General features: G+C 46.5%; 1 protein-coding gene across 1 annotated transcript in view; it reads right to left on the bottom strand.

Moving 5' to 3' along the window:
• Positions 1-18,302, bottom strand: part of LOC142313112 (uncharacterized) — a 210,917-nt gene extending 192,615 nt beyond the window's left edge. Inside the window, 3 exon segments of the mRNA XM_075352097.1 lie at positions 17,733-17,823; positions 18,021-18,118; positions 18,202-18,302. Coding sequence (XP_075208212.1) covers positions 17,733-17,823; positions 18,021-18,118; positions 18,202-18,286 — 274 coding nt within the window. The 5' untranslated portion in view covers positions 18,287-18,302.
• Between the last annotated feature and the right edge of the window lie 5,361 nt (positions 18,303-23,663).

Here is a 23,663-nt window from a genome sequence, read left to right as displayed (position 1 = left end):
ACGGGGGGTGAGAGCGGTGTTGTATGTGTGTTGCGTGTGTTGCGTTGTTTGTGGAGCGCTGTGTGTCTGTAGCGTTGTGTGTGTGTTGCGCGGTTTGTGTGTGTGTGGTGTGTTTTGGGGGGAGGTATGTTTTGTGCAATGTGTGTGTTGTGCGGTATGTGCGTATATTTGTGTGTGCCGCGGTGTTTGTGTGTTGGGTGTCTGTGTAGGGCAGTTGTTTGTGGTTCCCAGTGTGTGTGTGTGTGTGGTGTGTTGTACAGTGCGCGCGGTGTGTGTGTGTGTGTGTGCATCAGCCTCTCTTCTCTCAGCCTACCTCTCCCAGCCTCCCTCCTCCCAGCCTCCCTCAGCATCAGCCTCCCTCTCCCAGCCTCCCCAGCATCAGCCTCCGCCAGCATCAGCCTCTCTCCTTCCAGCCTCCTCCAGCATCAGCCTCCCTCTCCCAGCCTTCCCCAGGATCAGCCTCTCTCCTCCCAGCCTCCGTCCTCCCAGCCTTCCCCAGCATCAGCTTTCCCCTCCCAGCCTCCCTCAGCATCAGCCTCTCTCCTCCCAGCCTCAGCCTCTCTCCTTCCAGCCTCCCCCAGCATCAGCCTCTCTCCTTCCAGCTTCCCTCAGCATCAGCCTCCCCTTCCCAGCCTTCCCCAGGATCAGCCTCTCTCCTCCCAGCCTCCTTCCTCCCAGCCTCCCTCAGCATCAGCCTTCTGCTCCCAGTCTCCCCCAGCATCAGCCTCCCCATGCATCAGCCTCCACCAGCATCAGCCTCTCTCCTTCCAGCCTCCCCCAGCATCAGCCTCCCCTTCCCAGCCTTCCCCAGGATCAGCCTCTCTCCTCCCAGCCTCCTTCCTCCCAGCCTCCCTCTCCCAGCCTCCCTCAGCATCAGCCTTCCGCTCCCAGTCTCCCCCAGCATCAGCCTCCCCAAGCATTAGCCTCCACCAGCATCAGCCTCTCTCCTTCCAGCCTCCCCCAGCATCAGCCTCTCTCCTTCCAGCCTCCCTCAGCATCAGCCTCCCGTTCCCAGCCTTCCCCAGGATCAGCCTCTCTCCTCCCAGCCTCCTTCCTCCCAGCCTCCCTCAGCATCAGCCTTCCCCTCCCAGTCTCCCCCAGCATCAGCCTCCCCAAGCATCAGCCTCCACCAGCATTAGCCTCTCTCCTTCCAGCCTCCCCCAGCATCAGCCTCCCCAAGCATCAGCCTCCACCAGCATCAGCCTCCCTCGTCCCAGCCTCCCCCTCCCAGCCTCCCCCAGCATCAGCCTCTCTCCTCCCAGCCTTCCCCATGATCAGCCTCTCTGCTCCCAGCCTCCTCCAGCACGCCGTGCTCCTCTGCCGACACTCACACACCCGATCGCATCCACTCACACACACCCGATCGCATCCACTCACACACACCCGATCGCATCCACTCACACACACCCGATCGCATCCACTCACACACACCCGATCGCATACACTCACACACACAGACACTGACGATATCGCACATACGCGCTTATACTCACAACATCCGGGGATATCACATGCTTCTGGCCATGTGATCCTCCGGCAGGTCCTGGAAGATCACAACAGCACAGTATCGCCGCCGAGAAGCAAGCGATATCCCAGGATGTTGTGAGTATGTGGATGCGATGTGATGTGTGTGTGTGTGAGTGAGTGTGATCTGATTTGTGTGTGTGTATGTGTGTGCTGTTATGTGTGTGCTGTTATGTGTGTGCTGTTATGTGTGTGCTGTTATGTGTCTGTATTTTCCGCCGCTGCAGGACCTTGATGTGTGGATGCGATGTGATGTGTGTGTGAGGTGTGTATGAGAGTGAGTGTGAGCCGGTGTACACTGGTAACTATGATACACATCGGGTAACTAAGGGACCTTAGTTACCCGATGTGTATAATGGTTACCAGCTTTCACGGCCTCCGTGAAGATCCCAGCATCGCAAGGTTATGTGTGGCGCTGCTGGGATCCTGACGGAGCCGGTGTAGAAGCAAGAGATATCCCAGCATGTTGTGATGTGTGAGGTGTGTGTGAGGTGTGTGTGTGAGAGTGAGTGTGATCTGATGTGTGTGTGTGTACTCACCTGGGAATCGGGGCTCCGTGTCAGTTGGGCCAGAGCGAGCGTGCATTGCGTGAGGGGGGCGGGGCCTGCAGAGAGCCGGGGCGAGAGGCCAATCCGTGTGGGGGGGCGGGGCCATGGCGAGCCCAGCGGCCAATCAGCTTTGTGTCACCGTAAGGACACAATTTCGGAGCATGACAGACAGACAGATAGACAGACAGATAGACAGACAGAATAAGGCAATTATATATATAGATGAGTCTGTTTAGCTTTTTGTACAATAAAGGAATTTTTTATTAAATTTGGGGTTATTAATATTTTGAGATAAAAGTGACCCCTTGAATATATCAAAGTAAGTTTGAAAAGAAATTTAATAGTATGGCTAGTTTTTTGACTGGGCCAATTAATATCACTTCATGGGATAGTGAGGCAGAGGAGGTTTTTTCCCTGAAGGGAGATCACTTCACCCTTAGTTCTACTCCAAATATACGTGGTACCTTTAAGGAATTAACTACTTGTTATAAACAATATCTAAAGTCCTGGTGGGAAATCAAGGGGTTGGAGAACTATATTAAGAATATTGTACCTAAGGGATTACGTATCAATATTAATCCCTCCCCAAGGGCAAGTATTAAGGAGCTTTTGAAGGCCTGGCAGGCAGAGTCGATAGCCTCTTCCTTGAGATTTATGGGATTGCTCTTGGAGGAGGAAAGGAAGTTGTTCAAGGAGGCAGAGAGGACCTTGAATACCCTGATTGAAAAAACACTAGGCTTTAAATCGAACCCTGAGTTTAATAAGAAGGAGAGTACTCTGCAGGGTGATATTGAAAGGTATCAAAATCAACTAAAATCCAGAAAACATACACAATTTCAGAGAGATTATAGCCAGTTCCAGACTGAAAAGGCCTATAATTTTTCCACAGTAACGAAAAATATCCTTGAAATATCATCATCTGAGACTGATATATCAGACTCAGAGGGAGTAAATAGGAACTATAGAGCAGGTAGCAGGGGAGGGGGTGGACGGAACAGAAGAGGAGGATGGAGAGACCAGAGAGAGATGGGGACCAGCTGTGAGGACCAGGAGCAATACAAGGAACAATATACTGACAGAGGGGGTAGGAGCGGCTGGAGGTGTAATGGCCTCATCCTTTGCCTCACCTTCCTCTGCACCATTGCCTTTTTTAGGACAGCAGGTACCCAACAATCTACTCAACAAGGGCCGAGTACAATAGATATACAGTTAGGTCCAGAAATATTTGGACAGTGACACAATTTTCGCGAGTTGGGCTCTGCATGCCACCACATTGGATTTGAAATGAAACCTCTACAACAGAATTCAAGTGCAAATTGTAACGTTTAATTTGAAGGTTTGAACAAAAATATCTGATAGAAATTGTAGGAATTGTCACATTTCTTTACAAACACTGCACATTTTAGGAGGTCAAAAGTAATTGGACAAATAAACCAAACCCAAACAAAATATTTTTATTTTCAATATTTTGTTGCGAATCCTTTGGAGGCAATCACTGCCTTAAGTCTGGAACCCAAGGACATCACCAAACGCTGGGTTTCCTCCTTCTTAATGCTTTGCCAGGCCTTTACAGCCGCAGCCTTCAGGTCTTGCTTGTTTGTGGGTCTTTCCGTCTTAAGTCTGGATTTGAGCAAGTGAAATGCATGCTCAATTGGGTTAAGATCTGGTGATTGACTTGGCCATTGCAGAATGTTCCACTTTTTTGCACTCATGAACTCCTGGGTAGCTTTGGCTGAATCCATCTGTGTCCATCTGTGCTATGAAGCGCCGTCCGATCAACTTTGCGGCATTTGGCTGAATCTGGGCTGAAAGTATATCCCGGTACACTTCAGAATTAATCCGGCTACTCTTGTCTGCTGTTATGTCATCAATAAACACAAGTGACCCAGTGCCATTGAAAGCCATGCATGCCCATGCCATCACGTTGCCTCCACCATGTTTTACAGAGGATGTGGTGTGCCTTGGATCATGTGCCGTTCCCTTTCTTCTCCAAACTTTTTTCTTCCCATCATTCTGGTACAGGTTGATCTTTGTCTCATCTGTCCATAGAATACTTTTCCAGAACTGAGCTGGCTTCATGAGGTGTTTTTCAGCAAATTGAACTCTGGCCTGTCTATTTTTGGAATTGATGAATGGTTTGCATCTAGATGTGAACCCTTTGTATTTACTTTCATGGAGTCTTCTCTTTACTGTTGACTTAGAGACAGATACACCTACTTCACTGAGAGTGTTCTGGACTTCAGTTGATGTTGTGAACGGGTTCTTCTTCACCAAAGAAAGTATGCGGCGATCATCCACCACTGTTGTCATCCGTGGACGCCCAGGCCTTTTTGACTTCCCAAGCTCACCAGTCAATTCCTTTTTTCTCAGAATGTACCCGACTGTTGATTTTGCTACTCCAAGCATGTCTGCTATCTCTCTGATGGATTTTTTCTTTTTTTTCAGCCTCAGGATGTTCTGCTTCACCTCAATTGAGAGTTCCTTAGACCGCATGTTGTCTGGTCACAGCAACAGCTTCCAAATGCAAAACCACACACCTGTAATCAACCCCAGACCTTTTAACTACTTCGTTGACTACAGGTTAACGAGGGAGACGCCTTCAGAGTTAATTGTAGCCCTTAGAGTCCCTTGACCAATTACTTTTGGATCCTTGAAAAAGAGGAGGCTATGCATTACAGAGCTATGATTCCTAAACCCTTTCTCCGATTTGGATGTGAAAACTCTCATATTGCAGCTGGGAGTGTGCACTTTCAGCCCATATTATATATATAATTGTATTTCTGAACATGTTTTTGTAAACAGCTAAAATAACAAAACTTGTGTCACTGTCCAAATATTTCTGGACCTAACTGTAGTAAACTCAGGACAAGTTGTTAACCTGAGTCGACAGCACCTTTCAAAGGAGGAAATTCAATTACTATCGAAGGGTTTATCGTTTGCTCCTACCACACCTTTTAACCTGTTTACCTGGGTGAAAGATCTAAATCTGTTTTGTCGAAAATTAAAGTGGAAAATTTTTTTTAAATCCAATAACAAGGAACAGTGTCTCGCTCTGGGATTGGAGGAGGAGGATATAGAGGTCTTTGGAGATTTGATGGATCTTGCTAATGATGAATTGCCAGAACTAGGAAAGGGTCCCTTTACCGATTTAAAAAGGAAAAGTACTAAAATGCCACCCTCTGGGGACTATGGTAAAATTGACTTATTCCTGCAGCTAGTTGAAAAGGATCTTGGAAGACTAAAACCTCAATAGTAAGGTGTCATCTAATTTGAGTCAGGTGGAGTGGGAAGCATTGATGAATTTGGAGAAAAACAGACATGTTGTCCTTAAAGAAGTTGTCCAGTTACCAAAACTGATTTTTTTTTTCTGATAAATCTTGCTAATATGTGCCCCTCAACACATCTATTATGTTTTTTCAGCAAAATTACCTTTTATTGTGCACTAGCGGCACACGGTCATTGCTGGCTCCAGCTCTGATGGGGTTAATCTCTCCTCTGACTTCCTGTGTTCAGTTCCTACAAGTCCCAGAATTCTTTGTGGCTCTAGGGCGGTGTCTAGCTTATCCAACACACCCATTGTGTCTAATACACCCACTCTGCTCCCACCCAAACCCTCCTCCCTGCCTCTTACCTGTGGATGCACTGAGATCAATCATACAGAGACAGCAGCAGCTCTACACAGCCAGGGGAAGAAAGTGTGTGTGCGCGTATATATAGTGTATGTGTATATACAGTGTGTGCGCGTATATACAGTGTGTGTGTGTATATACAGTGTATGTGTGTATATACAGTGTGTGTGCGTATATACAGTGTGTGTGTATATATATATACAGTGTGTGTGTGTGTGTGTGTATGTCATACTCACCTGTCTGCAGGGTCTCGATGCCATGCCTGCTTCCAGCCCCTGTCTCGGTACCTGCCGCTCTGGTGTGTGCAGTCTACCCGGGGCACGTACGAAGCTTGCAGGACCAGGCGGTGGATCACCTGATGCAGTCACCTGACATATCAGCTGATCGATTCTCGTGGTGTCGCCGGCTTCTTCGCGCCCGGCCGGCTATCAGCTGATCCTGCCGTCAGGGGACTTCATCAGCTGATTACCGGCAGCTCCTGCAGTGATGGGCCAGGATCAGACTCCCCTGCAGGAGCTACCGGTAATCAGCAGAGACGTGAGTATTTTTTTTTTTTTTTTGCACTGATGCTTCAGCTGATTGTATAATCGGCTTTTATACAATCAGCTGATGTGTCATGTGATTCACGTAGTTTAACCTGACACATCATCTGATGGCTTTGCCTTCCAGCAAAATGATCAGATGATATTGGATCCGGATTGGACGGCGCGGGACCCTAACCCAGGATTACTGCGGAGGGGGGTTTATTTCAATAAAGATGGAGTCACTAATTGTGTTGTGTTTTATTTCTAATAAAAATATTTTTCTGTGTGTTGTGTTTTTTTTTATCTTTACTAGAAATTCATGGTGGCCATGTCTAATATTGGCGTGACACAATGAATTTCGGGCTTAGGGCTAGCTGATAATATACAGCTAGCCCTAACTCCATTATTACCTAGCTAGCCACTCGGCATCAGGGCAGCTGGAAGAGTTGGATACAGCTCCAGAAGATGGCGCTTCTATGAAAGCGCCATTTTCTGGGGCGGCTGCGGACTGCAATTCGCAGTGGGGGTGCCCAGAAAGCTTGGGCACCCTTCACTGTGGATTCCAATCCCCAGCTGCCTAGTTGTACCCGGCTGGACACTAAAATTAGGCGAAGCTCACGTCATTTTTTTTTTAAAATTATTTCATGAAAATCATGAAATAATTAAAAAAAAAAGGGCTTCTCTATATTTTTGGTTCCCAGCCGGGTACAAATAGGCAGCTGGTGGTTGGGGGCAGCCCGTACCTGCCTGCTGTACCCGGCTAGCATACAAAAATATGGCGAAGCCCATGTCATTTTTTTTTTCTTTTTGGGTAAAAAACTGCATACAGTCCTGGATGGAGGATGCTGAGCCTTGTAGTTCTGCAGCTGCTGTCTGCTCTCCTGCATACACTAGTGAATGGAGGATGCTGAGCCTTGTAGTTCTGCAGCTGCTGTCTGCTCTCCTGCATACAATGAACATTTTGAATAAGGAAATGACATCAGACCTTTTTTTTTTTTCATCAACAATCTTTAATGGCATTGTGCACTGATTAAAAACGCAGTGAGCAAAAACGCAGCAAAAAAGGCACCAAATCGCGGTAAAAACGTGACATGCAGCACCGCAGGTGACAGAGCAGAGCAAGTTGGTGACATGCTCTGCTCTGACACATAGTGTGCTGCATGTCACTGTATCCACTCTGGGACTTGTTGTGCAGGTGACCGGATGATACATGTCACTAACTGCCCCACTCTGTGATTTCTGCTGCATAGTACCAACTGTATACACTCTCACCTGCACAACAAGTCCCATAGTGGAGACAGTTAGTGACATGTAGCATCCGGTCACCTGCACACCAAGTACCAGAGTGGAGAAAGATAGTGACATGCAGCACACTATGTGTCAGAGCAGAGCATGTCACTGTCTCCACTCCGCTAACCTCACAGCCCGTACACGCTGCGATGGATGCAGGGGGACACAGATCAAGTAATCGTCCGACACTGGAGTCATCTGATTACTTGTGATGAATTGAGCAGTAAAATGCTCTGGTGCTCGATGGGCGAAGCCCATGCCGATTTTTTTTAAAAAAAATTCATTAAAAATAAAAAAACAAAAAAAATCACATTGTTTGTGGGCTCCCGCTGCATTTTCTATTGCTAAGGGTAACCAAAGCAGCTACTGGCTGCTAGCCCCCGCTGCTTGGTGTTACTTTCACTGGCAATAGAAATGCAGGGAAGCATTTTTTTTTTTTATAAAGGTTTTTCCCTGAAAACGTTTTTAAGAAAATGACGTGGGCTTCGCCTTATTTTTGTATGCTAGCCAGGTACAGCAGGCATCTACGGGCTGCCCCCAACCCCCAGCTGCCTAGTTGTACCCGGCTGGGAACCAAAAATATAGAGAAGCCCTTTTTTTCATGAATTTCATGAAATAATTAAAAAAAAAAAAAATGATGTGGGCTTCGCCAAATTTTTGAGTCCAACCAGGTACAACTAGGCAGCTGGGGATTGGAATCCACAGTGCAGGGTGCCCAAACTTTCTGGGCCCCCAACTGCGAATTGCAGTCCACAGCTGCCCCAGAAAATGGCGCTTTCATAGAAGCGCCATCTTCAGGCGCTGTATCCAACTCTTCCAGTGGCCCTGGTGGCAGGTGGCACGCTGGGTAATAAGGGGTTAATACCAGCTATGTTTTACCAGCTGGTATAAAGCCCGAGATTCTTAATGTCAGGCCAAGTTTAACCTGGCCATTAAGAATCTCCAACAAAGGGTTTAAAAAAAAAAAAAAAGACATCACACAGAGAAAAATACTTTATTAGAAATAAATACACAGACACAGTAGGGACTCCATGTTTATTACTCCCTCTCACCCCTCCACGATGGAGAGATTTCTGTACTGACCATGCCAGGAGAGAGCGAGGAAAAGAGAGTGAGCGGGGGGGGGGGGGGGAAGAGAGCGAGCGTGGGGGAGAAGAGAGGGGGGGAGAAGAGAGAGAGGGGGGGAGAAGAGAGAGAGGGGGGTGAGAAGAGAGAGAGGGAGGGGAGAAGAGAGAGGGGGGGAGAAGAGAGAGGGGGGAGAAGAGAGAGAGGGGGGAAGAAGAGAGAGGGGGGGGAGAAGAGAGAGGGGGGGAGAAGAGAGAGAGAGGGGGAGAAGAGAGAGAGGGGGGGAGAAGAGAGAGAGGAGGGGGGAGAAGAGAGAGAGGAGGGGGGAGAAGAGAGAGGGGGGGAGAAGAGAGAGAGGGGGGGAGAAGAGAGAGAGGGGGGGAGAAGAGAGAGAGGGGGGGAGAAGAGAGAGAGGGAGGGGAGAAGAGAGAGAGGGGGGGAGAAGAGAGAGAGGGAGGGGAGAAGAGAGAGAGGGGGGGAGAAGAGAGAGAGGGAGGGGAGAAGAGAGAGAGGGAGGGGAGAAGAGAGAGGGGGGGAGAAGAGAGAGAGGGGGAGAAGAGAGAGAGAGGGGGGACAGAAGAGAGCGAGGGGGGGAGAAGAGAGAGAGGGGGGAGAAGAGAGAGAGGGGGAGAAGAGAGAGAGGGGGGAGAAGAGAGAGAGGGGGGAGAAGAGAGAGAGGGGGGGGGAAGAGAGAGAGGGGGGGGAGAAGAGAGAGAGGGGGGGGAGAAGAGAGAGAGGGGGGGGAGAAGAGAGAGAGGGGGGGAGAAGAGAGAGAGGGGGGGGAGAAGAGAGAGAGGGGGGGAGAAGAGAGAGAGGGGGGAGAAGAGAGAGAGGGGGGAGAAGAGAGAGAGGGGGGAGAAGAGAGAGAGGGGGGGAGAAGAGAGAGAGGGGGGGAGTAGAGAGAGAGGGGGGAGAAGAGAGAGAGGGGGGAGAAGAGAGAGAGGGGGGAAGAAGAGAGAGGGGGGGAGAAGAGAGAGTGGGGGGGAAGAGAGGGGTGGAGAAGAGAGCGAGGGGTGGAGAAGAGAGCGAGGGGGGGAGAAGAGAGCGAGGGGGGGAGAAGAGAGCGAGGGGGGGAGAAGAGAGCGAGGGGGGGAGAAGAGAGCGAGGGGGGGAGAAGAGAGCGAGGGGGGGAGAAGAGAGCGAGGGGGGGAGAAGAGAGCGAGGGGGGGAGAAGAGAGCGAGGGGGGGAGAAGAGAGAGAGGGGGAGAGAGAGAGAGAGGGGGGAGAAGTGAGAGGGGGGGAGAAGAGAGAGGAGGGGGGAGAAGAGAGAGGGGGGGAGAAGAGAGAGGGGGGGAGAAGAGAGAGGGGGCGAGAAGAGAGAGGGGGGGAGAAGAGAGAGGGGGGGAGAAGAGAGAGAGGGGGCGGAAGAGAGAGAGGGGGGAGAAAGAGAGAGAGGGGGGAGAAGAGAGAGAGACTGGGGAGAGAAGAGAGAGGGGGGGGGAGAAGAGAGAGAGGGGGGGAGAAGAGAGTGGGGAAATAAGAGGGGGGGGGCAGAGGTGCTCTGTCACCAACTGTCTCCACTCTGTGACTTGTGGTGCAGGTGACAGAGTGCAGACAGTTGGTCCCATGCAGCAGGACAGATGGCAGAGCACAGCGGTGACATGTCTGTCAGTGTCTTGCTGCTGGGAGGAGCAGAAGATCACACTGCCCGACACCGGCCGCTCTCCTGACATCGCAGCAGAGCGGGCGGGTGGACAGTGTGATCACATACTTACGTGCAGGGGGGGATTCAGCTGAAGAACCCCCCCCTGTACTGCACACTGGCGCCCCGTGCCTCACCATCTGCAGGACGCTTCCGGCTCCGCACTGACGTCCTCCGGATCCTCCCCTCGATGCTGAGCTGTGACGTGCGGTAGTCACCGCCCACAGCCCTGTCACTCAATCTGAGTGGCGCCGGCATCCTGTGACGTACCCGTCTTGTTTGAGAGCCCGGAAATGCCGGGACGTCAGAGGATGCCGGCGGCCACAGCTCCAGGGGGTCATGTGACAGGCACTGAGCGTGCAGCATAGCGCCGCTCAGTGCCAGAAATGGAAATACAAGCCAATGGAGAAAACGCCTAGAAAGGTAAGTAGAACTTCTACAGAAAATAAAAAAAATGGGTGAACCACCCCTTTAAGTCCTCTGATAAGGGGGGCAACATTGTTGTTTTAGATCATGAAGAATATAACTCCATGTGTATGAGAGTCCTGAGGGACGCTGATACGTATGGAGTTCTTAAGATTGATCCTACTGAACGGTTCCTTAAGAATTTGGTTGTGTTAGTGGATGGAGCCTTGGATACGGGTTTAATCTCGGCCCAGGAGCACGGGTTCCTTGTCCCTATTCATCCGGTGGTTCCTACCTTTTATGCACTTCCTAAATTGCATAAGGGGTTGGAACCACTGAAGGGGAGACCCATTGTGGCCGGAATAGGTTCGATTGGTCAGAACGTCGGAATTTATGTTGGTAAAATATTACGGCCTTTTGTGATATCACTGTCCACATACTTAAGAGATACATCGGACCTTCTATTGAAATTGGAAGGGATGACAGTGGATCGGGGAGCATTTTTGGCATCAATCGATGTGGAGGCTCTCTATAGTAGTATCGTGCATGAGAAGGGTTTACAAGCTGTCCGATACTATCTATCTGGGAGGGCCGTCCACTTCGACCGTCATAATAATTTTGTCATCGATCTATTGTCATATGTCTTGCACCATAATTATTTTCTATACGGCGGTAAGTACTTCCATCAACTCAGGGGGACTGCAATGGGCTGCTCATGTGCGCCCAGTTATGCAAATCTCCTCCTTGGTTGGTGGGAGGAAACCGTCGTATTTTCTGGGGAATATAAATGGTGGCAGGATAAGATAAGTGCGTGGTACAGATATATAGACGACGTTTTGATCATTTGGACTGGGACTAGAGGGGAATTTGTGCAAATGGTAGGGGAATTAGGTGTGAATAGTTTTAATCTAAGGTTCACATACGAGATAGACCAGTGTAAAATATCGTTTCTTGATCTACTTATCTCATTGGATGAGAGGGGTTCTATTCACACAACCATATTCAGGAAACCTACATCGACAAATAGTCTTTTGCGATGGGAGAGTCATCACCCATTACCCCTTCGGAAGGGTATTCCAAAGGGACAATACCTGAGAGCAAGGCGCAACTGTTCTGAGATTAATTCTTTCAGGTTGGAGGCTTCCAACCTGAGGGAAAGATTTAGAGACAGAGGGTATCCTGAGATGGCCCTGAATGGAGCCTTCCAGCATGCTCTTCATTAACAAAGGAGTTCCCTGCTAGTTCCAAATATACAGAGAACTAACCCAGATGAGATCAGGGTTATTGGTACTTATAATGTGCAGGTGGAACGAATTTTTGGAATTTTGAGGAGACATTGGGGTATCTTGAAGGCGGATGAATCTATTGGAGAAAATATCTCAGAGGACCCTAGGATAACTTTTAGGAGAGGCAGGTCATTAGCAGACCGACTGGTACATAGCCACTATAAAAAGCCATTACCGGAGGGGACATGGCTGAACCGTCGGGTTTGCGGAACGTTCAGATGTGGTAGATGCCACTTCTGTGGTTGGATTAATGTTTCTAAGTATTCGGTCAGTGTAGCTACAGGAATTAAGTATTTTTTGAGGGACTTTGCAAATTGCCTGACAAAGGGGGTAGTATATGTAGTAACATGTACATGCCCAAAGAACTATGTTGGGAAAACGCGACGTGAATTTCGAAGGCGTATAGGGGATCATTTGGGGGATATCCGGCATAAACGGGATACCCCCATATCCCGCCATGTTTGGGAAAATCATGGAGGTGATTCAGGCGTACTTAAATTTGAGGTCCTAGAAGTAATCACACAAAATGAAAGAGGAGGGAATTGGGACAATAAGATTCTTAGGAAAGAAACGGAATGGATCTTTCGTTTGGGGTCGGTACAACCGATGGGTCTTAATGAAAATTTAACATATGGGTGTTTTTTGGATTGATCTATATTTGGATGTGATATATCTGAGGATTATTTGGGGTGGTTTTGATGTGGGGGGGAATGTTTTCTTCTTTACTTCCCCTAGTGTTTAGCCTAGTGATATTGAAAAGACTAGAGGAGGTTTGACTGAATGATAACCTCCATAATTCTAACCCCCCTTTTTCATTGGGTAGGGTTTCTATCGTTACTAATAGTAAGCTAAAGATCAATAATTGGTTAAGAGAGTGTAGGTGTAGGTGTAGGTCTTACTTTTTGTGTTTTAGGGACTGAATGTCCCCATTCTTTGAATGGGCCCTAATTAACTTTAATATCACTATAATATATGTATGCAGTTAGGTCTCCTAAAATATCTATAAAGAAATAAAGAAATAAGGTCAGGTAGTAAATATTACCCTGTTTTTTGTGTGGCCTTTCTTGATGTAAGAGTCTTATATGCCGAGATCAGCCTGTGGATGTTTTGTGCCGTGGGCGCATGCGCGGCGCTGCGCTAAGGAATCTTCTTGGTGCCGCTTTGAGAATATGGGCGGCCGTTTTGGTAGCGCATGTATGCGCAAGCGCGGTGGCTGAAATGAACTATAATCTTTGGGGCGCATGCGCGGCGCTGCGCTATGGGAATTCCGCGATGCCGCTTTGTGAATATGGGCAGCTGCGTTGTTGGCGCAGGTTTGTGCAAGCGTGTTGGCTCTGATGATTTATATGGAAGTTTACATCAGGTGTGTATGTATTAAGCGGGGTGTAATAAATGATTGCGCATGTGCGCGGTCGCGATGGATGATGGGAGGCGGTTGGGACCGGAAACGTAATGGCTCCCGCTCTCATTTAAAAGGCTGCCGCATGGTGAGTGTTTGGCATGCTGGTGTCCTCATTTGGGGATTTTTGTGACGGAGGTTATCATGGCGTTTTGCCGATCTATACAGTCACATCTTATTTGGACCCCTTAATGATTGTTGTAGTGGTCCGGTTTTGCATACCATACTTTATCTGAGGTGTTTTTGGGGTAAGTGACATTGAATATATCTATTGTATTGTTAAAATTGGTAGACTGACTTGGTCCATATGACTGTTTCATGGTTGGCTTATCTATATCTGCATACATCTTAGTGCTCCCCCCTTTTATTTACAGGGAGTATATTTGCATTTATGTGGGGAATATTTATATGGAATGGGGCGTTTGAGTACCAAAGGAGATTATCTATAGCCACAATTTAAGTAGGATCCTTATGATGAAGTCTCCATATGGGTGGGAAGTGTTTTTTACCTATACTGAGAGACTATATATATTTCTCTCTTCTTTTCTTAGATCCATATCGAATATTGATACTAAACTCATGGATCAATAAAACCTCCTGATGAACCCTTTGGCTCTATTATACAAAGGGGGAAACGCGTCGAGGTGTAAGGTGTAAATTGTATCCCAAGAGTGTGGAGCTATCAAGCACAGAGTGTCTAACCATTACCATAAGGAACCTGTGACATGACATATGTCTGAAATTAATTGTCTCTATGAAGAAGGATATTATCTTATATGATCTCAAGTGGATATGTGAGAAATATTTCATCTATCAAAAATCCTATTAGGGATCAAATTATGGTTACTGGACTTTTTTATCTTGTATCATCTTTGGCTTATATGTGTTTGTTGCTTCACTGAAAAAATCTTTTTTCTTACAGTCCAGATGATGGCTTTGGGCCGATATTGGTTCTCTGTTCTGTGGTGAATGACCTTTTTTTGGCATTTTATAGGGTGCATGATATCCAAAATAACAGTTCATTAGATGAGTTACACTATATATTGGGTGTTGGTTCTGTTAGGAATAACTTTGGGTATTCCAGGATGCGCTCAGTTTTAAAGCTATCCCTGTTTTTTCCTCTGTAAAAGTGACCAGTTTAGGATGTGATTGGGATGTTGAGTAGTGGTCATATAAGTATCAAAACAGAGTAACCAGGGATAATTTATGCATAAATGTGATGTGACTGTCTCTTAAACTGGATAGGGGTTGGAGCTAGGTATAGAGACGAAATATATATTTTTTGTCTCTGTATAAAGCTCCTTAAACCATTGTGTGACAGTGAGTACAAATAGGTTTAATACATGTATATATATATGATGTGAATAATGATAGGAAATGTATATAAACCTTTTTCTCCCTTTGAGGAACGATGAGAAATATGTATTAGATTGTGAAAGAGGGATGATTTATGTATTGCTATGCATCTATCCCCTTATTGATTGAATCCAGCTGAGACACTTTATATGTTTATATGTCTATGAGTCTGTTTAGCTTTTTGTACAATAAAGGAATTTTTTATAAAATTTGGGGTTAATAATATTTTGACATAAAAGTGACCCCTTGAATATATCAAAGTAAGTTTGAAAAGAAATTTCATAGAAGTGCCATCTTCTGACGCTGTATCCAACTCTTCCAGCTGCCCTGATGCCGGGTGGCTCGCTGGGTAATAATGGGGTTAGGGCTAGCTGTATATTATCAGCTGGCCCTAAGCCCGAAATTCATGGTGTCACGCCAATATTAGACATGGCCACCATGAATTTCTAGTAAAGATAAAAAAAACCAACACACAGAAAAATATTTTTATTAGAAATAAAACACAACACAATTAGTGACTCCATCTTTATTGAAATAAACCCCCCCCCTCACCCGTCCGCAGTAATCCTGGGTCAAGGGTCCCCGCGCTGTCCAATCCGGATTCAATATCATCTGATCGGTTTGCTGGAAGGCAAAGCAATCAGCTGATGTGTCAGGTTCAAGGACCTGAATCACATGACACAGCAGCTGATTGTATAAAAGCCGTTTATACAATCAGCTGATGCATCGGTGCAAAAAAAAAAAAAAAAATACACACGTCTGCGCTCTGACTCCTGTCCGATCGCACCAGGAGCTGTTGGTAATCAGTGAAGCGGTCTCCTGACGGCATCAGCTGATAGCCAGCCGGGCGGTAAAAGCCGGCGTCACCGCGAGACTTGCGATCAGCTGATGCGTCAGGTGCCGCATCATGTGACCGCATCAGGTGATCACCGCCAGGTCCTGTATCCATCGAACGTGCTGCCTGGGAGCCAGCACACAGCCGGAGCAAAGGTGGCGGTACCGAGAGAGGAGCAGGGAGCGGACATGACACCGGGAGTCTGCAGACAGGTGAGTATGACTTTTTTTTTTCTACTGTTCACTTTTGATTTCACAGCCGCTTCCACCTCCTGCCCGGCCATGGCGCCGCACGGGAGCAGACATGGCACCGGCGGGAAGTGGGGGCAGCGGTGGCGGTACCGGGAGGATTTATGCTTCTGTGTTTACTGACAGAAGGAATCCTCTTCCTGTACATGTCACTTTACTACCCACCCCTTGTGTTTATAGCTGCGTTTTTAGTCATAGAAACACACTAAAACGCAGCTATATTTGCAATTTGCGTTTTTCATTGCGTTTTTAAACAGCTCATTGAACTCAATGGGTGGAACACGCAGTGAAAAATGCGAAAATAATTGACATGCTGCGTTTTTGTGGGCACTACAAAAACGCAGCTAAAAAAAAATGCTGTGTGCAGACAACAAAAATGAAAACTCATAGACTTTGCTGGGGAAGCAAAGTCATGCAGTTTTCTGGGCAAAAACGCACCCAAAAAATACGCAAAAACGCCGTGAAAAACGCATTGTGTGAACTTACTCTAAGGGGAAACTATTGTACAGAAATTCACACTTGGATCTCACTGGACATTTAATGTTGTCTATCATAAAAGCAAAGTTTGATTAAAAAGACTGGACCTGGTGTTGTAGGGGCCAAATTATCACATTCAGCAGCACAAAATACAGAGAAGGTAGATTCATCTTATATAATGCCAGGAATCTAGGAAGGAAACAGCATCATCACCCTCCGATATCTCCTACAGGCTATCATAATATCATTCTACTTGTCCGCACATTCTATGTACGCTAATGTAGTGAACCTTAATCCATCGGGGTGCTACAAAGTTCTGCATACCCACCAGGATGCAGGGCCTACACCCTTAGGGACTCAGAACCCCAGTGCCAGTAACACCAAGAACCCAGGTAATCCCAAACTGTGGAGAGGAGTCAGGACACAGAAAGGAGAAGGAAGTCTGCAGTGAAAGGGAGCAGACATAGTCAGAACTGCGGTGACTGTTGAAAGTTGACAGTGAAAGTGAGAGGTGTGACTGAGCGACATCCTGACTCGGGTTGACAATGACCTGGTACCCAGGAGAGGTGGTTGCCGGTGAAGTATTCCCGGAACTACGCACCGACAGGGTACAGGACCCTAGGACAGGAAAGAGCTTCAAGCCGACCTGTTAACACCTACACAGCAAAGGGGACCATCAAGGACCTTGCTGACCCTAAAGAATTTGAAGACTCAGTAGCAAACAGAGAACTGGAGAAAGGACCAGAGACTGCAACCCCACAGGGATCACGCTACCGTCAGGCGGACAGAGGTGGACAAACCACAGACCGGGGACCCCCAGTGTTCCATACCAGGGGGACCCACTTACCAGAGACAGGTGCAGGGGAAGAAGGTACCAAAGAACCAGACTGGCACTGGGACGAAGGGGACCTGGAGGCAAAACCAGCCGGCCTCGGGCAACCAGTTAACATCCCAACGTGAGTAAACTAGTTGCACTGAATCAATATCTGGACTCCTTCTTCCGACGCTCACTGCACCATACACCCGCTGGGGCAATACCCTACTTGTGGAGGGACTATCATACTAGTTGCTCATACCATCAGCCCCAGTAGAGACACTTAGCTGCAACACCGCAAGTGGCGTCACGAATAACCTCTATTCAAATATCCCCTGTAAAAATCCCCCATTACAAAAAGGGCCCAGGGCACGGAACCGGGTAACGGCCACCATCGTGACATCCCCAGAGCGTACATAACCCGGAACCGAGTACCCCATATCCCTGGGTGCTACACTGCTATTTGGCTTTGTAGTTTAGAAATCTGGGCAGCTGTGAGTACGCAACCTCTAACTCCAACAGAAGGACCTCCAATGCCCAAGTAATGGGGACAATTTCAACACATTGGCTTAGTGGCAGAATGGGGACCACTTGATTGTGATATGGCCGGACTACACCACGGATAAAGCAGCCACAGCCGGTGACTGAGAAGAATCTGTGACTTCTCTGCATTTAGTGGTCACTACTCACCTGGGCGGTTATCTGTAGGAATCTCCTCTTTACTCCGCTCATCACCCCTCACATATGTCTCTGTAGTATTAATATGGGGCAGATCTTCACCCTGAAACAAATATTGTAAAAGTCACAGACAGATGGAGAAGTCCCATCTATGATCAGCTCTAATCCTGCCATCTCCACCGCTCTCATTACACAAGTATAACACATATAATACTGGAGGATAAAACAAGACTGAGCACAAGACCTTCACAGCCGTCTACACATCATAGGGAGATTTCATGGCCCCTTCTCTCCACCTACCTGATGATCCTGAGGAACATCGGGATCTTCTTGGTTACAGTCCTGTGGGAGAAGAGGACAGGGACATCTCTCTGGTGTTGTCCTCTTACTGGATAGAACTGGAGGAGACACATACAGGGACTGAATTCATTCCTTACATACAGATAATTATAGGCCGTGTGTATTTAGTCCTGTCTATTACCTGGTGATGTGAGGGGCTGGGGATCCTCCATCATGACGTCCTTGTACAGATCTTTGTGTCCTTCTAAATACTCCCACTCCTCCATGGAGAAATAGACGGTGACGTCCTGACACCTTATAGGAACCTGACACATACAATGATACCGTCACCCCCGATCCCTTCATAGCGTTACTGTATAATGTCCCAGCATTCCAGCAGTGTCACCTCTCCAGTCAGCAGCTCAATCATCTTGTAGGTGAGTTCTAGGATCTTCTGGTCATTGATGTCCTCATGTATCGGGGGGTGAGGTGGAGGCCCGTGATTGGGCTCAGGGTCTTCCCCATCCCTCAGACACAGGGGCCTGACAGCGCTCACTAGAGGTCTTCTTCACTACTGTGTAATCCTGGTTATGGAGAGACACAGTAATAAATCTCACTCCAGACATTTCCAGAGTCCTCACCTCTCCAGTTCTGTCCATCTGTTATTCCATCTATATATAATTGCCTTATTCTGTCTGTCTGTCTTGCTCCAAAATAACATCATTACAGTGACATCCGTCGCATTGGCCGCTCGGGTCGGCCCCGCCCCCCTTGGCCACGCCCTTGCACTGTGCCCGCTCGGCCACGCCCCCGCACACTGTGCCCGCTCGGCCACGCCCCCCGCACACTGTGTCCGCTTGGCCATGCCCCCCGCACACTGTGCCTGCTCGGCCACGCCCCCACACACTGTGCCCGCTCGGCCACGCCTCCCGCACACTGTGCCCGCTCGGCCACGCCCCCCGCACAACTGTGCCCGCTCGGCCACGCCCCCCACACACTATGCCCGCTCGGCCACGCTCCCCGCACACTGTGCCCGCTCAGCCACTCCCCCGCACACTGTGCCCGCTCGGCCACGCCCTCCGCACACTGTGCCCGCTCAACCACACCCCCCGCACACATTGGGCACCTATACACCTCCCCTTAGGACTACTTCACCTATTAGACACCTTACCTCCAGTACTACTCCTCCTATTATACTCCTCTCCCCTCAAGACTATTCCTCCTATTATACTCCTCTCTCCCCAGGACTACTCCTCCTATTATACTCCTCTCTCCCCAGGACTACTCCTCCTATTATACTCCTCTCTCCCAGGACTACTACTCTATTATACTCCTCTCTCCCCAGGACTACTACTCCTGTTATACTCTAATAAGACAACACCCAGAACATTTACAGCGCCCTACACAAACACTTGGCAACTACAGACAACAACATCTATATATTTATATTATATATATATATATATATATCTCAAAAATCATACATTAACTACACAATAAATTCTAGAATACCCGATGCGTTAGAATCGCGCCACCATCTAGTAGAAAAGAATGATATAAAACCGACAAGAAAAACAGCCAAAGTCCAATAAAATATATATTCCTTTATTAATAATGTAATTAAAACAGCAATTTATATGCAAGGTTAATGATGACAGAAGGGACCCACAACACAGTACAATTATATAAAAAAAAAAATAAATAAGAAATGTAATTACATGAAAGGGCCACCAGATGGCAGCTGGAGCCCAAAACAAGCGAGCACACATGGAAAACTGCCACAGAATATATATATATATATATATATATATATATATAATATATATATATATATATATATATATATAAAAGTGCAAATACTATAAATTATATATAAAGTGCACAACAGTAATAATAAAGTGTATAATAGTGAAAAAGTGCACTATAATTAATAATACTATGGCAGACAATTCATGTGAAGTCACATTCAAAGAGCATCAAGATAACCACCTGGGGTAAATCCACAATGCTTAGTCAAAGTTGGACTATATAAAAGTGCAATGTGCAAGCAAATAAATGTAAATACATTTAAGTAGATGGGTATACCTGAAGCCATATGGACTGTGTATAGGGAGCCTCCAACCCACCCTACACGTGTTTCGGCGTACCTTCGTCAGGGGAATGTGTCAATTCCCATCTAATTAAATGTATTTACATTTATTTGCTTGCACATTGCACTTTTATATAGTCCAACTTTGACTAAGCATTGTGGATTTACCCCAGGTGGTTATCTTGATGCTCTTTGCATGTGACTTCACATGAATTGTCTGCCATAGTATTATTAATTATAGTGCACTTTTTCACTATTATACACTTTATTATTACTGTTGTGCACTTTATATATAATTTATAGTATTTGCACTTATATATATATATATATATATATATTTATTCTGTGGCAGTTTTCCATGTGTGCTCGCTTGTTTTGGGCATCTGGTGGCCTTTTCATGTAATTACATTTCTTATTTATTTTTTTTTTTTTTATATAATTGTACTGTGTTGTGGGTCCCTCCTGTCATCATTAACCTTGCATATAAATTGCTGTTTTAACTACATTACTAATAAAGGAATATATATTTTATTGGAATTTGGCTTTTTTTCTTGTCGGTTTTATATTTATATGAATAGCCTATTTATTGGAGTTGGGGTGTATTTAATATATTTATATATAGTGATAGTTTTTAAAATACACTATATCATACCCCCCACCTGGGCATTAATCTGTTTAGATAAGAATGGTGTAATGTGACGTCATCAGAATCTCTCACCTCTCCAGTAAGCCGGAAGAGGATCTCTAGGGTGAGGGTGTAATATCCTCTCCGCCATCTTGTCCCTGTCCATATCCATCCTTGATAGGTCAATCAGGAGAATTCTCTTCTATAGAATAAAACCACTGAGAGGATACAATAGTATAAGGACCTGAATGGGAAGGAGATGAGCCGATCTGTAACATTAATGGAGATAAGGGAGGTGAGATATCATTTGGATAGGAAAAAAAATTGAACATGAAATGTGCTATGAAAGTAGTAAAACCGACAGATAAAAGTAGCACATTATTTTTATAAAAAAAAACCCCACAATCCTTCACACGGTAATGTGAACGGAAAAATAAAAGAGTAATTGCTCCCGAAATAAAGTAGGAAAAATACAAGAGAGCAAAAACAAATAAATTTCCCAGTTTTTCGGGTAAGAACAGGACAATGGAATTAGGATTCGATGTATTCTTGTTTCTAACGGAAGAAGAGGGGCCACACATGGTGTACGGATCTGGGCACTCGCTGACGCACAATTTACCACCCATTTCTTGTATGAAGGCAGCAAAATAGTGGAAATTATCCCAATTACAAAATGTGCCCACATTATATTTCACTCCTAAACTAGAAAAATTATGTAAATAAAGTTTATACATTCTAAACTGGTTTCGGAGCTCGTAGACTTTAACCCTTTAATGACCGCGGACAGTAAAATTATGTCCTAGCGTTCAGTGTTAATTCCCTCCCACTGCTGCCGGCAGCCGGCGGAGATAGGCGCACATCTCAGATGATTTGTACAGCTAAGATGTGTGCCTAGCAGATACCAGCAGATTCGCGATCTGCCCGTGCCTGTTAACCCCTTAAATGGCGCTGTCAAAATGTGACAGCGCCAGTATAATCGCAATCGCCATAAAACTTTACTCACAGGCCTCCACCGGAAGTCACGTGACCTGATCATGTGGATTCGATGGTTGCCATAGTAGTACAAGGTCATATGATGACTCCTGTAGCTCACATGACTTAGGTCCTGTAATAAGCAGCCAAGTACTGCAGGTTACAGGAGGGTTGTGGCTAAATCAAAGTGGGTAGGACCTGTGGGCGTGACCAGCTTCTTTAGTGGGCGTGACGGCTTTGGTGGGCGTGGTGATGTTTTCTTCAGTCCATTATACTCATGCAAGGGGGGGGCTTCACCCCCCCTGCACTCCCCCATCTGGAGGTCTTATCCCCAGACCCTCGCTTCTATTATAATCAACTCTATGCCGATGTGGACTTAGAAGAATAATGTATCTTTTTGGTATGAGGAATGTCGTGGAGGCCCCGCCCCTTTCTGGTCACATGTGCGTGATGTCAGCAGAGGTCCCGCTAGCCACTGGGATTTAGATGTTACTGTTACAGGAGATGAGTATTTTTCCCGATCTATAAAAATAAAAAAAGTTACGGCTCTCAGAAGAAGGAGAGCGAATAAAACCGAAAAATCGGCTGGGGGTGAAGGGGTTAAACATCTGGGCCATCTGACTCCTACTCTATAGTGATGTTCTACAATGTCATTACATAACAGTGCATCTATACACAAACATGTAGAAACGGAGAGGAAATCCGTCCATCTTTACATAAGGCAGAGATGGTTTATTACTGCCTCTGCCTTCTCTGTCACTGTATACACAGCTCTGCGGAGCAATGCTGCGGGAACGGCAAGGGACCTGACAGCGACACAGATCTCTGTGTGAGAGCCCATCCACCATCGGTACTTGCCAATTGTAATTGTTTGGGGTCTGGTAAGTGCGGTTTTTGTTTTGGGGGGGGGGTCGGTCTGCTTTCTTTTCGGGATGTCTGCTTTCTTTGATGAAGAGTCCTGCTGTATTCTTTAACTTTTTTAGATGCGTGGACACTTCCCTATGGAAACTAGGGCTTATTTTTAGAGTAGGGCTTATATTTTAATTACAGTATAGTCAAAAAAGCCCCAAATATCCTACTAGGGCTTATTTTCCGGGTAGGCCTTATTTTCAAGGTAGAAAGAGCTGATTGTGCTTCCTCCCCCATACGCAGAGGCCATGTGGTCACTGCTAAGAAGTAAATTAAAAATACTTAAATACGGAACTGATCCCCCCCACCCCCCTCCTTGGAATATGTGAAATATAGGAAAATACCATTGTGAATCCAAACCTCTGTTATTAGCCCCAATCAGGTAAAAAACAGCCATATATACAAAATAATAAGTGTTACAAAATAGCTAAGAAATAGTTACATGAGGTCATAAACATATAATAATATGAGTGTCCGGCTTTCAGTCATATAAATGCATACAGTTGCACACTGAAAAAGCCAAAAATGTACAAGGGAAAATAGGGCACTGCATGATTTAAAAGAGAGATATTTACCGTAGTTTATGTATTGGCCAATGCATATAAGCCCAGAAACCAAAGGCAAGGTATATCTCTGTTATCCGGGAACCTACCTACCTTGCCGTTGGTTTCCGGGCTTACATGCATTGACCAATACATAAACTAAATATCTCTCTTTTGCAGTAATGCAGTGCCATATTTTCCCTTGTACACTTTTGGCTTTTTCAGTGTGCAACTATATGCATTTATAGTTACTATGTTTTTGCAGTTAGCACCTGTTCACATTTGTTGGATGTGCGGGTCAGTTTTTTGATACTTCCGGCTTTCAGTCATAGGGATTGCCCCGATGAGGTTTTAGTGTTTGCTTTACAGTGATCAGTGGTTGTATACGCGCTCTCAGCACTGACTGACAGCAGGTTCTAATGCTGAGCGGCTGTCAGTCACTGCCAGGGATCAGGGTATACACTGTGCAGCATTATTAGGCAAGTTGTATTTTAGAGGGCTTTATGTTATTATTGCTCAAGAACTAT

The sequence above is a fragment of the Anomaloglossus baeobatrachus genome, chromosome 5 (genome assembly GCF_048569485.1).
Source record: "Anomaloglossus baeobatrachus isolate aAnoBae1 chromosome 5, aAnoBae1.hap1, whole genome shotgun sequence".
Taxonomy (NCBI): domain Eukaryota; kingdom Metazoa; phylum Chordata; class Amphibia; order Anura; family Aromobatidae; genus Anomaloglossus; species Anomaloglossus baeobatrachus.
This window is presented reverse-complemented; position numbering and strand designations above follow the sequence as displayed.